The sequence below is a fragment of the Crocuta crocuta genome, unplaced genomic scaffold (genome assembly GCF_008692635.1).
Source record: "Crocuta crocuta isolate KB4526 unplaced genomic scaffold, BGI_CrCroc_1.0 scaffold172, whole genome shotgun sequence".
Taxonomy (NCBI): Eukaryota; Metazoa; Chordata; class Mammalia; order Carnivora; family Hyaenidae; genus Crocuta; species Crocuta crocuta.
The window spans coordinates 4,635,379-4,650,050 of NW_027528872.1; the positions used below are offsets into that span (position 1 = coordinate 4,635,379).

The 14,672-nt window shown below is 47.5% G+C and overlaps 1 protein-coding gene across 4 annotated transcripts in view; it reads right to left on the reverse strand.

The window, feature by feature from the left end:
• The window catches only part of FLI1 (Fli-1 proto-oncogene, ETS transcription factor), a 126,895-nt gene that overhangs the window by 40,243 nt on the left and 71,980 nt on the right, over nucleotides 1-14,672 (reverse strand). For all 4 annotated transcript variants that reach the window (XM_077756546.1, XM_077756548.1, XM_077756547.1 and 1 more), the window contains exons 3-4: nucleotides 4,582-4,736; nucleotides 195-398 (exon numbers count right to left, since the gene is read on the reverse strand). In XM_077756546.1, the coding sequence (XP_077612672.1) occupies nucleotides 195-398; nucleotides 4,582-4,736 (359 nt within the window). The remainder of the gene's footprint in view (nucleotides 1-194; nucleotides 399-4,581; nucleotides 4,737-14,672) is intronic.

The window sequence follows — 14,672 nt, forward strand, 5'->3', positions numbered from 1 at the left end:
GGCCTTGACGTGTGCGGTTCCTGCAGCACCTGCCCAACATTAACCGACTGTAGGGGAAGCGCTTTCCTTTTCCTGGATTGGCTCCATGGGAAATCAGGCTTCCTTTAGAGAGGACCTTGCAGAGTCTTCTCCCAGCCCTGGGGACTCGGGCCGCACCCTCGGAGGGGCTCCACAGAAACAGACAGGACACTTACTTTCCCTGAGGTAACTGAGGTGTGACAACAGCACTTCCGTGTTGTAGAGGGAGGTGGCTCGGAGGAAGTCCTCCTTGTTCATTTTACACAGTTCCTTGCCATCCATGTTCTGGAAAAAGGACGTGTCAATCTCCATCAAGCCATACTCCTTTATCGCCCACTCCAGCCACTGCCGCACATGCTCCTGAGTCCACAGCGTGGGGTCTGCAGAGGAGAGGGCGCGTTAGCAAGGGCAGGGGCAGCCAGGACTCCCTCCCCTTCAGGAAGCCTGGGCACACCCCCTCTTTCCCCGTCCCTCCTTCCCCCACTGCCCTCCTCCTTTCCCCGCCTCAGTGGGAAAGCGGGTTCCCTCCCAGATGGTCCTCCTAGGACTCCCATCTGGCTCCTCCACATCTGGCACTGCCTGAACCACTTAGCACTCTGGGGAGGTTCTTAGATGTCTCCCGAGGCATCGTGACAGAACATTCTCTTTAAAGTGTTTGGAGCGCCATTAAAACCTTTGCTTGAGAAATGGTGGCATCCAAATGAAAGTCAACACGGTTCCACAGACTCACGGACCAAAGTCTCTGGAAAGGGAAACCATCTGTATCTTAAGAACGTTAATGATTTCAAGGAAGAACACCGATCTCTCCGGTGGCTACAGAAAGGAACACATATGTGTACACTTTTACCGCAATTCCATCTGTACAGTTGGAAAACCCAGTGCTGTGAGCCTTTGACATAAATCCAACCTGGGTTATCTCCTCCTGGACACAGCTGGGTTGAAATTTCTACCAGATCATCCCCAAAATGTTTTTTATGATATTTAAGTCCCCAGAGAGGAGGAAAAAGTATTGGAGAGAGAAAACCTTTCAGCCCTTCAACCTTTGAGGGAACAAAAATAATGTGATGATTGAGGTCCTCTCCGCAGAGGAGCCTCACAGTTCCTTTTTGGCGAGGTGTGTGTATGATGGGGGTGGGTATGCTTCGAGTGCTGGTGATGAGTTCCAGCAAATTCCACAGCAGGTAGAGCACTTGTATCTTATCACAGGCTGAAAGCCATCTCTTTTCTTGGCGACCAATTATCAGCAAATCCAATAAACACCTTAAATTTGCCCATCATAAAAAAATGCCCATCACAGAAGAAAACTGCATGGCTCTTGGCCAAATGAGATATCTGTCCGTGTGAAACATTCAGATGGGAAACCACATAATTAAGCAACAAATTTTGTGCTGGTAGTTGAAGGAATCATGGCTGGAGGGGAATAGGGTGAACCTGGAGAATCACGGAAGCCTACCCGGATGAGGGGAGGGGGCTTGACGTTATAGGTTAGCTGTCAGCCCCCAGCTTCTACTGGGCCTGCTTTCTAAACATACTTACTAGGTAGGCATATCTGTGCACCTTCTCAACCCTTCACCTTCTCATTCAGAGTCTGTGAAGTTTCTGGGCAAAGATGGGAACCAGATTTGAAGGATTTGGAGTGGCCATGGGGAAGGAAGCAAGGTTCTGTGGCCTCTCTTGCACCAAACACAAATTCCCCAGCACTTTTCCTCAAAGCTTCTGCTGCTTGCCCTTGTTTGCCAGGAGTTCTCCGTTTCTCTTTGGTTTTATAGGTGAGTATCTAGGGGGCAGGGACTCAAGTGCCCAGTCTTGGCCCACAGGCAGGAGTGGTTGCTGTGCTGGCGCTGGAGGTGAAGGAAATGGCAGAAGAGGAGAGAAGAGAATTTGGCGTTCAGGTCTCAGGCTACTGCCAAACAGCCAGTACCTGGTAACTGGTCTGGATCTGGGGTGCTTACCGTGTGCCAGCTGCCTTATGCGGCCCATTGTTCACATATCTAGAAAATCCAGCAAAATGGCTCTATCATCATTTTACAGATTGAAAATAGAGTTTGGAAAGGTCAAGTCCTTAGCTCAAACTGAAGCCTTCCCAGGACTTCACTTAGTTGAGGGGGTGGTTCCCCCGGCCCAAAGAATCTTCTCTTGCCTTCTCACCTGTGAGTTGCTCTGTCAAATAACAGAGCTCCTCCTAAAGCTTCATTGTACAAATCAATATGCTTCTCTCTCTCAAAAAATTGCTTAGTTTGTTTTCCTCTTTTACTCTCCAGAAACAATTAGGCATGGGCCATTGGTAAATGGAAACATTTTGTACCATTTGGAAATTCTAAAGGAAAACGGCACAGGTGGGCAATGGATTACACAGCATTTTTATTTCATCTGATCTCCTTTGCTTCATCCGAATTCCTCGCTTTAAGTATTTGAGGCCTCAAATTCAATTTTATACCATAATTTATTTTATTATTTCCTCTCTTGCTTTAGGCTCTATCACAATATTATTTCTCTCCCTTTACAGCACAATGAATTATAAATCTTCAACTCTGGATCACGCTAAACTCTTCCAAATGTATTTCCTGGATGATTTAGCCCTCGTTTCTTCCCATCTGAACCTGAAACTGGTGATTAACCAGGGCTCTCGTTTATACTTGTCTTAAAATCCCCACCATAAATTCAATCAGTTGTTTCACAAACGTTTCATTGCCTTGATTTGTGGACTTGCCCAAATGAGACTTTCCCTCATGTCCAGGCGACTGGCCCGGAGGAAGCCAAAATGTCTGATGTTAATGTTTAAAGATCTCACCAGAGGTAAAGTAATGAAGTAAATCCACAGCTAGTGAATTCATTACAAGAAATACTTGTAAAACCCTTTGATACGAAATCATGCTATTATCATTATCACTGCTATTATTATTATTCCCTTGGTCCACTGAAGACTCACATTTTGACATTCCTTTTGAAAGTATTTCAACACCAACTCAGAGTGAAGGGGTCAACCAAGCAGTCTGGCTGTCTGCCCCCCTCCCCTCCCAAAAGCGATTACGAAAATGAGATGGTATTGATATTTGGTTCAGAGATAGTCTCTGATCCCCTAAGTCTTCAGTGCCCAAGACTGCCTTCCCATGCTGGCCACTATTTGGCAAAGCAGGCAGTCTGATGCCAGATGAACACAGGCCTGGTGAAGCTTGGCTTTGCTTAGAGGAGAACAGCGAGCTCCCCACCCTGTCTGCATTATTACTGCTTCATCGTCTGCTTCTTTTGATGAGAAGGGAGAAGAAACACAGTTGGGCCTTACAAATTCACCTGAGCTAAACATTCCTGGTGTCCTGAGGGAGGGAGGGGATCAAACATTAAATGATAGACGTAGTATAGTGTAGAGAAAGCAGTTTATATGTGCCTGGTATCTGGAAAGTGCTCAGAAAATAGGAACTATTCTCCTTCCTCCTTTGTGAGGTTGCATGCTGGTGGAAAAAGGAAACTCAAAATCATTTATGAATAGTTTTCAAGCCCTACAGGGCACAGAAAAATTCCTATTTTCCCAGTTCCTTCTGCCTCACTGGCTCCCACACCTCCTACCCTCTGCACACAGGGATGCGGCCATAGTTCTAAGAGATGGTGAGACACAGCTTCCCATGGAAAATAAATACGAAAGGGCGTAGGAAGGAGAGGCTCATTACAAAACCATGCCTTCGAGGCCAACAAGCAAATTCCTTTGTGTTACCTCAAAGAGATGTCTAATCTTTTGCCCTCAGACACAACTGCGCTTACACTTTTGCAAATGGAAGGGGTTATGCCTTTTTGGCCATGTTATTTTGGTAGGATTAGTTGTAACCCCTGCCCTGTAATTCACTCTGCTTAAGATCTGGACATTCTTGTTCCTTCTACCTGGCACCGACTCTACCCACTGCCGTTTTCAAACCTCCTTTTTGACCAGGCTGCTGAGTTAGCTGGCCTCGCGGAGGCAAAACGACTGGCCAATGGACTGAAGGCTTAAACAATGATTTTATTTTCTGTAACCAAACAGCACCAATACCTAGGAAAAATAGGCTATTTTTACATAATGACGTAACTTACTGCACACGTCAAGGCGCTCCATTTGTTAAATATAGTTATTTCTATTTTGAAACTAAAAGAGCTGGCTGTAATTTTGGAAAGGTGGAAGGTTGCAGATGCCAGGAAGTACATGCCTGATGGACATGACAGGCTTCTGCGGCCACTCTTCTCCTTAAAGGCAAGGGCGGGCCCATCCAGGAGCTCCTGGGACTCCTTTAGGTTTCAGACGGCCTTGGCCCTGCCCTCTCTGCAGTCCTCATCCTGCGGTACCACATGTGGAGGTCGAGTTTGCGACGTTGACTTGTTTGAGGGTGGGCTTCCAGCACCTGACACTTGGGACGCTATCTTGGAGGACAGCTGGAAAGAAGGTGAGGAAGGTAGCTTTCCTAAGTCAGCACTTCCACAGTGAATAGGGTATCAGGTAGACGTTCAGATGCCCAACTGGGACAAGCCTGCCCTCCAACTACTAGCCCAGAAAAATGAGGGTACAGATGCCAGCCGGCAGCCTGGTTCCCGAAGTACCTGCGGGGACGATGACCCTCCTCTCGTTGGTGGTCATGTTGGGAGGAGGGGGGCCGTTCTTCTCGTCCATGTAGCTGTTGTAGTTCATGGCGTTGGACTCGCTTCCACCAACCAGCTTGCTGCATTTGCTAACACTGCAGTCCACCGGAGACTCCCTGAGGCGAGAGGACACAAAGCCCAGAGGAAGCCATCACTGCGGCTGCCATCAGCACAGCATGGGCAGACAGTCATGGCGCCACTTCCCAGCCCCGTTTGGTGCAATGCTGCTGCTGCTGCTGCTGCTACTGCCTTATTTCTATCCTCCATGCCGCCACCAGAGTTTTCAAATCCCAGCCCAATCCTATAATTACGGCACTTAAAAACTTTTGGCAGCTCCTCACTGGCCTCAGACTAGAGTCTGGACTTCTTAGGGCCGTGTCACAGCCCTCCCAATCTGACCGTAGCTGACATTTTTAGCCTTGTTGCCAGGCAACCTGCGCTCCAACAGCACTTGCCCTGGCCTTGGCCCCCAGGTAGGCCTCCGCATCCACCCCCACCCCCACCCCAGCACTCTGTTTCTGCCTCGGTTCTAGCCCTTGGTCATGCTGGGTGATTGTTAGCTTGGCAGGTCCTCTTCCCCCGCTGGACTGGGAGTTTCCTGAGAGATTGACAGGACTTTCTCCTTTAAGCCTCAGTGTCTCATGTAGTGCCTTTTATAGGAGATGAGTGATCAATGCTTTCTGAATGAAATATTTCCAGTGCATGTACATGATTTAAATGCATTTCTTGTACATTGTTTTATTTTAACTTTCCAATACCCATCCAAGGGTTCATATGTCCTCTTTATGGTTAAGGACATGGAGAGGTGAAGTGATTGGCCCAGGGTCACCCAGCTAGTGTGACCTGAGCAGGACTCAGGTCTTTGGTGTTAAGCTTTCCCATCAAAACAGACCCACAGGCATGCCTGGCTGCCTCAGTTGGTAGAGCATGCAACTCTTAATCTCTGAGCCTTGAGTTTGAACCCCACATTGGGCATAGAGCTCACTTTATTTTTTATTTTTTAATGTTTATTTGTTTTCAGAGAGATAGAGTATGAGGAGGGGAGGGGCATGAAGAGAGGGAGAGAGAGAATCCCAAGCAGGCTCCATTCTGTCAACACAGAGCCTGACATGGGGCTTGATCCCATGACCCTGGGATCATGACCTGAGAGCCAAAATCAAGAGTTGGACACTCAACCAACTGAGCCACTCAAGCGCCCCTATTTTTTAAAATTCATTCATTTATTTTGAGACAGAGAGAGAGAGAGAGAGAGAGAGCGAGAGCACAAGCAGGGGAGGGGGAGAGAGAGAATTCTAAGCAGGCTCTGCTCTGTCAGGACAGAGCCTGACATGGGGCTTGAACCCATGAACCATGAGATCATGACCTGAGCTTAAAGAGTTGGTTGCTTAACTGTCTAAGCCATGTAGGCACTCCATAGAGCTTACTTTAACGCGCGCGCGCGCACACACACACACACACACACACACACACACACACGACCTGGTTGCTGCATGAAGAAGGAATAGAATCCAACAACTTCAACCTGAGAGAAAGGTCGCAGCCCTTGTGGTATTTTGCAGCCCTGGATGCCATGCTCACGGAAGAACCAGAAGTAAGTGCAAAAGGCAAGAATCATGCAACTCAGTCTTGACCTACGGAGGCCAGTTATCACCTGGTATGTTGCAATACGGTGGTACAGAGAGGCTGCTCCTTGGTGCCAGCTCAGCAGTCAGCAGCTGTCTGGAGACCTAAGCTGACACTCCACTTGTGACCACCCAGAGCCTGGAGTAGGCTAGCAGAACACTCCACACACCCCGACCTGCGGTCGAGCATCATAGCCTCTCCCAGTGAGCCTAAGGGAAGTGCCACCCTGCCCTGTCCTAGCTTCTGTTCAGCCACTCAGGCAGCAGCAGGACCAAAAGAGATGAATGCAAGGCCCTGGAGAGGCTGCAGCCGTGGTCACACAGCGCAGGAAGCATCAGACCTGGGAGACAGCCAGTTCTCGCAAGAGCTCCAAACCAGGCCTTCAGACCAAGGAGTTCAGATAAGGTTCAGATTACAGCCGCCCAACCTTGGGCCGCAGAATGACTCCAGGCTTCCCAGAGGCCTGGCCTTGGGCAGGGACCAACCATCATGAGGACTTAGGGAGCCAGGTCGCGCCAGAGAGGGCCTCGCCCATCCCACGGCTGGTGGCTGCTCCCCCAGAGGCACGGAGAGCAGTCCCTAAGGCAGAGGAGGGGAGTAACAGCCCGGGGGCGGGGGGGCGCGGGGACTCAGGCAGGGCAGGGGGGGCCAGAGCACATTCAATAAAGACAATTAAATGAATTTGTTTCTTAATCTGAAAGGAAAAAAATATCGAAGATCACTTATCATAGCTGGGAGATAAATGCTCCACTGAGATATTAGAAGTCAGACGGTAATTTTTTCCTGATGTCTTACAGAGGGGAACATGGGCTGAAAATGAAAATAAGATGTATAACTTACACATGTTAGAATTTAAGGTTTTACTATTCGCCTACTGTTTTTCCAGGCAGAGAACCAAGAACCAGCCGTCAGAGCCCCAGATTGTTGAAGGTTTAATGTCCCCATGGCAGTCTGAGGAGAGGCAGTAGCACATCAGGGCTTTTCACCAGTTGGGCCCTTTGGCTTCTGCTGTTGAAGGACTTGGCCTGCCATGAAGCAGTCCCAGAAAGACCCTGGTCCTGCGTCTGAGCAGAGCTCTGGCCAAGCTCGCCGCATCCCCCACCCTCCTCATTGCTACCCACAGGCAGGCGCGTGCGCACACTTACACACATGCGCCCGCGCGTACATGTATGCACACGCACGTATAGACACGTGCACACCCCAAAACACATGCACACGCACCCCACCAGGGCCCGGCAGCCTTTCCCAACATACTTGTCTGCTGTGAAACAACCCAAGTGCAGCAGAAGTTTGGAGGATTAGGTTGGCCTTCAACCAAGGGAGCGACGTTTTCATTGGCTGGGAACCCCGTGGCAGAGGGTGGGGTGGCCAGAGCACACACTTCCTCTGGCGGATGCTTGAGTTCAAGGGCTGTGGGCAGGGGTGAGAGGACTTTCAGGGAGGAGAGTAATGTCCAGCTGAGGGCGGGCATAACGGAAGAGGGGGTGCTCTTCCGTAGGCTGTGCTCCCCATTGAGAACAGGAGGGAGACAAGAGTCAAAAAATTATTTCCCATGTCGGCTGGGCCTCCGGTGATTTCTGAGCTAGAAACCAGCCTCTTGCAATGCAGGGGTGAAAAGTCAGATCCACAGAAATTGTCAAAGTGGAGCATAGTGGTGCCTTTATGCCATAGCCACTGATGACAGGGGGGGTCCTTGGTGCCAGGAATAGAGAAAAATAAATGCAAAAAGAGGAAACATTTGGTAAAAGGCACCTGATATGTGACCTGGTGAGAAGAGGAGCCATGAACACTAAGATGGGCACCTGCCAGGAAGATGGGTGCCCAGGTCACAGGATCAGCCAGCTCCCAGAAGAGGACACCAGGAGCACAGCTAGGACCGGGGTTCTCTTGCTGGGGTGACAACTGGGGGTGTACAATAGATGGCACCTCCATGTAAGATCTCATATTTCTGCTTCCTCCTCGCTCCTTTCACCCATGGATGCACCTACTCCCCAGAGGTGCAAGGAGAGCTGTCTGGCTGCCCACCTGTGGGTGCTTCTCCTCTGGAATGAGGCCCTGTCCTCAGTCCCAGACCCCTCCGCTAAGGGAGCCCTCAGAGAAGCCTGGCATGGCCCTGGACCGCCATGCTCGCCCAGGCCCTCCTCTGAGTGCTCAGGATGAAAAGGAAGGAAAGCCATACCTTTAACCTTTGGCTTGCCACACTCCCCTCCATTCTCAAGCTCTTGGGCGCTGCGCCTCCACCAGACAGCACACGCCTTGCATGCAGCTATTGGGCTTGACAGCTACTGCTAAGGGTAGGTATGAGCAAAGCCCAGCCTATAGGTTGCTCTTCAATGAGGCAGCTGGCGCCTGTGAAGAGGCCCAATGAAAACAAGAGGGAGGGGGAGGGGCACACACCGATGGAGGGGAAGAGGTTTAGCCATTCAGCTTGCCTGCACGGCTGCTAATTTGTATTGAGACCTGCACTTAGAGCTGACGTGGGGTTGGGGCCCACAGGCAGCTGATAGCAGTAGGACAGGCGACGAGGGGGCCTGGCGTGGCCACTGTAGAGCAGGGAGGAGGTGCTGGCTCCAAGAGTGTAACTCAGAGCATCTCCATCTCAGCACGACAGAAATCCATGGCAGGAGAGGCCTCAGCAAAGGCGACATGGACCCTGCAACCTTGCCCTTTATTTTCACCCTGGGACATAAGCTCTTTACTCTTCTGCTTCCATTTTTGTGTGTTCAGTGAACACAGCTTTAAAAATACTGCCGGTGATTTCCCAAAGCGCCTTGCAGGGTGTTAAGCAATTTAAAACAAGGTGAGAAATCTTGGGTATATTTGGGTAAAAGAAGATTTCAAAGACTTCTCCTAAAGACGACCTCTTTAGACTATAACAGATGTCTTCTATATTTGCAAAGGACATATCAGATAAAGGGTTAGTATCCAAAATCTATAAAGAACTTATCTAACTCAACACCCAAAAAACAAATAATCCAGTGAAGAGATGGGCAAAAGATATGAATAGACACTTTTCCGAAGAAGACATCCACATGGCTAATAGATGCATGAAAAGATGCTCAACTTCAGTCATCATCAGGGAAATACAAGTCAAAGCCACAATGGGATACCTCCTCACATCTGTCAGAGTGGCCAAAATTAACAACTCAGGCAACAACAGATGCTGGTGAGGATGTAGAGAAAGAGGAACCCTTTTACACTGCTGTTGGGAATGCAAACTGGTGCAGCCACTCTGGAAAACAGTGTAAAAGTTCCTCAAAAAATTAAAAATAGAACTATCCTATGACCCAGCAATTGCACTACTAGGTATTTTATTATCCAAGGGATGCTGTTATTTATTATCCCAGGTGTGCTGTTTCAAAGGGGCACATGCACCCCAATGTTTATAGCAGCACTATCAACAATAGCCAAAGTATGGAAGAGCCCAAATGTCTATCAACTGATGAATAGATAAAGAAGATGTGGTATATATAATACAATGGAATATTATTCGGCAATCAACAAGAATGAAATCTTGCCATTTGCAACAACGTGGATGGAACTAGAGTGTATTACACTAAGTGAAATAAGACAGAGAAAGACAAATATCATAGGATTTCACTCATATGTGGAATTTAAGATACAAAACAAACATACGGGAAGGGAAGCAAAAATAATATAAAAACAGAGAAAGAGACATACCATAAGAGACTCTTAAATATAGAGAATGAACTGAGGGTTGCTGGAGGGGTGTTGGGTGAGGGGAAAGACTAAAGAGGCAAGGAGCTTTAAGGAGAACACTTGTTGGGATGAGCACTGGGTGTTATATGTAAATGAGGAATCACTAAATTCTTTTCATGAAATCATTATTATACCATAGGTTAACTAACTTGGATTCAAATTTAAAAAAACAAAATAAATAAAAATACGTTATTTTAAAAAGATATATATATATATATATATATCCATCAACTGACGAATGGATCAAGAAGATGTGGTTTATCTATTCAATGGAATACTACATGGCAATGAGAAAGAATGAAATCTGGCCATGTGTAGCAACATGGATGGACCTTGAGGGTGTTATGCTGAGCAAAATAAGTCAGGCAGAGAAGGACAGATACCATATGTTTGCACATATAGGAGGATTAGAAGGAAATTAACAGAGGACTGTGAGGGAGAAGGGGAAAAATAGTGGAGGGGAGGGAGGGAGGCAAACCACNACACATACATCTATTTTACCTTCCCATTTAACCCAGAGCAACTCAGAGTGCACCACATGGAGCCACAGGTGTGTGGCCCAGGCTTGCTGTCAGTGGATCCCTTATAGTCACACAGCTCATGCAAAGTCTCAACAACCACCCAAACCACACAGTGTGTGTGTGGACCTATCAGGTGTGTCTTCCATGTAATGTGAACACTGTGGAACAATGAAGCGAATCTGTGTTGTCCTTAGGATTTCCATGTGTAGGTGTGTGCCTATGACTTGTTGTTTTTAAAAAGAAATACACATAAGTTAAAGGCAAATTTCAAGAAGAGAAAAAAAAATCACCCATAATATAGCCATCACCCTAACCCCACAACTATTTTCATCTCCTTGCAGAATAGGTGCTCACAGCTTCTCCAGAACCCTGAGGACAGCTTCCCACCCAGGTTAAATGTGACATGTTCCATATTGCAAGGTTCAGAACTTAAGGAAGCAACTCAGGGAGGTATATTTTTCAGTCACAGAGGCAGAAGTTACAGAGTGTGTGAGGCTGATCTTCCTGTGGATAGAATGTAAAGTCTCTACGTGTCTACTAAGAGCATCCAGAGCCTGCTGGCCAGTCAGATAGGAGACATCAGGGTGGACTAACACCGACTCAGATCCTGTGTTCCAGGCACGTGAGCCAAACAGGTTTTTACATTTCTCATCCATAAAATACTATTCTCTGCTTCATGCGCTGTTTTCCCCAATCCCCCTGGGTGAGGCAGGATGCAACTGAGAGTTATTTGCAGACCACAGCTTGAGGTCAAGTTGCTGAAGTCTACACACAACACAGAACCTGTGGGCCACGCTGTTTCAAGAAAAACTCGCTCTAACGGATTCAGCCACAACAGGAAGATATGGAGAAAGAGAGCCAACCTCCTACAACACGGGCAAGCTAGGCTTTCTCTGAGCAACCCAGACCTCAATCTCTCCACCTGATCCCATGCCAAATGACTTAATGCTGGGATAAAAAGCAAGAAGGGCATTGTAGCTTTAGGCACAAAGACACAAATACCTATGGGGTCTCTAATAAGCATGAAGTAACTTGGAAAACCCAAGTTATCAAAAACTATGGAGGGATGCATTGTGAATGGTGGGATGGTCCAAAGCATCCTAGCTCAGCGCAGCCCAGTTCAAGTAGAATGTGAGCCACATATATATTTTTCAATTTTCCAGTAGTCACATTTTTAAAATTAAAAAAACAACTGAAATGAATTTTAAAATATATGAAAATATATTAATATGTATGAACTCACTAGAGCCAAAAGATTGTCATTTCAACATAAGCAATATAAAAAATAATTAATGAGATATTTTACTTTTTTTCCCTACTAAGTTCTTCTTAGTAGTGGTACATATTTTAGATTTTGAGCACATGTCAGTTTTGGATTAGCTATACTTCAAGTGCTCAAAAGCAACATAGCTAGCGGCTACTGCCTTGGACACCACAAATCCAGTCCAAAAGCCAAGAGACCCAAATCGAGTCAATACACAGTGTTGAGGATGAGAGATTTAAATCGCCTGGCATCTATTTCATCGTGTCATTTCTTTTTTGCATGATCAAATAGTAGGATCTGACAAGGTTCCATCCTCAGCAAAGACATTTTTCTGAAACCCCCTGCTTCCTGCTGCCCACTAGGCCAGCTTACATGTGAGCTCCTGGAGAATATTTATGAGGTGCTGGTAATGACTATGCCTAGCCTGCGTGGCTCCAAGAGCCCACAGTATCTTCTTTGTTCCCCCAGGGTGGGTGAGACCCCATCAACCTTTCTGAACCTACTCTGTCACCTGTGCATGGGCGGGGTCAGGATGGGGAAATCAAAAGCAGGGGCTGCTTTGTGCGACCAGAGCCATGTAAATACCATGTCTGCTCTTCGGAGGTGTTCGCACAGCTCTCCTCCAGCTGGCTTCTGGTATGACTGCAGCCAGCGATGACCGACAAGTGGGTTGGGAAACTCAATTTCCTTGCCGGGGTTAATATGTCGGAGTGCCCTATGGGCATGTGAGGGGTCAGCTCATCAATGTAGCTTCCGCTGAGCACAAATGCAGGCTCTAGCTGAGGCAATGATGGCAGACCTTGTTCTCTCTCCTGGCTTATACACCGATGACTTAATGGCCTTGAAGAAGTATCTTCACCTTTGAGTCTGTTAGCCATGCGTTCATTCACTCATTCATTTAACAACTGTTTATTGATCACTGATCATGTGCCAGGCATTGGTCAGCAAACAAAACGAGGCCTGCCTGCATCTTAGTGAGGGATGTGATGAAAGCCAGAAAGAGCTACGAAGAATCCAAGCAAGGCAAAGAGTGATGGGTGCTGTCTTAGAGCAGGTAGTGAAGGAAGTCCACTGAGAAGGGGACATTCAGGCACAGAGACCTGAAACAAGTGGGGAAGAGAGTCAGATGACCTGATGGAGTAGAAATGTTCCAGAAAGAAGGAATACAAGCACGAGACTCTGAGGCCGGAGAGCACCTGGGGTCCAGAGTCTTGTGTGGTTGGTGTGGAAGGAAGAAGGGAGATAGAAAGGAGAAAATTAAGTTTTGTAGGGATGGGGGGCATGTGGAGGACTTTGGGTTTTGTCATAAGGCAGTAAAGGATTTAGAGCAAATGAGTTAAATATTCTGAAAGGATGGGGCACCTGGATGGCTCAGTCAGTTAAGTGACAGACTTCATCCCAGGTCATGATCTCATGATCGTGGGTTCAACAGCAGAGAGCCCACTTCCGATCCTCTATCTCCCTCTCTCTCTGCCCCTCCCCTGCTCTCTCCTGCTCTCTCTCAAAAATGAGTAAACATTAAAAAAATACCTATTCTGAAAGGCTGATTCTGAAGAACAGACTGGGAAAGCAAGGAGAAGCAAGGAGAACAGTGTGCAACTGAGGTAGCCTAGAAGGACAGGTGTTGCCTGTCTGGGTTGAGGCAGGGCAACAGAGGTGGGCTGTGGTTGGGAGTCAGGCTACAATATACCAAAGACTCTCCAAGGGTAGAATCTGGATTTTCAGAAAGTATCAGGAAGGTCTGCAGTTGGGCGAGTTTGGGAGGTGCTGCTGAATTGCCTTCCTTGCTGCCAGGGTGAGTGCTGGTAGAAATTGGACCATGAACTCAAAGGCACAATGTACAGGTAGAGAGGGAGAGGGCAGAGAGGTGGCCACAGGCCAGGTATCAAAAAGCCGGGCTCTGGTGCCAGCTTTGCCTCCTCTAAATTCTCAGATGAGGCGTCTACCACTCCCCACCCCCAAAGCCCAATTTGCCTTCAAATGTCAAAATGTAATGGCAACATCTACCTCACAGGATCATGGTGGGGAGGAAATCATAAGATAATATGGAACAATATTTAACAGATGATACCCTCCCTCCACTGTGAGGGGCTCACTATCCTTATTATCTATGTGGAGAGATGCTTATGTGAGGGGCTGCTGGCTCAGAACCTCTGAGCCTTCCTAGAAGGCTAGACTCTGGGAAGGTGGCTGTGATCTCGGTAACTGGTTCTGGTTAGCGGGATTGAAATGTGGAAGGGCTGGGGGTTCCCACAGGCGGGTCTGAGAGCAGGGGTTGTCTGGGGGAGGTCTCCTTCCCAGTTGCATATTTCCCCCTTCTCTCCTTCTCTAGACTTGTTTCCTTACCGACCTCATCCACTTCTAGAGAAAACTCTTTAGAGATGATGCCCAAACCTAAATTCCAGCCCCCAAATATTATCTGAGCCCTAGTTTCCAAGGCCTAGTAGACATTTTTATCTGGATGTTTTACTGATAAACATTCCTGAGATCCCCCAGAAATCTCAGAGGGAACACTGACATCTCTTCTCAAAGCATTTCCTTTCCTACGTCCCATGGCTAACAGCACCATCCTTCCTAAAATCATGCAAACTCCGGTCATTTTTTTTCTTTCCTCTCATATACCCTACAATTCCCAGAGACTTCAATATTTGTCCACCTAAGCGCTGCTAATTATCCCTTTGATATGTCCTTCCCACATCTATCGCTTTTTATTTCCCTAATCACAGCTATCACTCAAATTCAGAACTTGATCATTTCTTACCTGAGCTATTTCACTAACTTCTTGTCTTTCCAATGCTCCCTTCCCCTCCTTCTGCATACAAAGAGCCTCAGTTCTGTAAATCAAGCTCTGAAGATGTTAAATGTCTAGTCTACACTTAAAGTCAGTGTCTGCATATAGAATAAATTCCATATTTTCTTAGCCC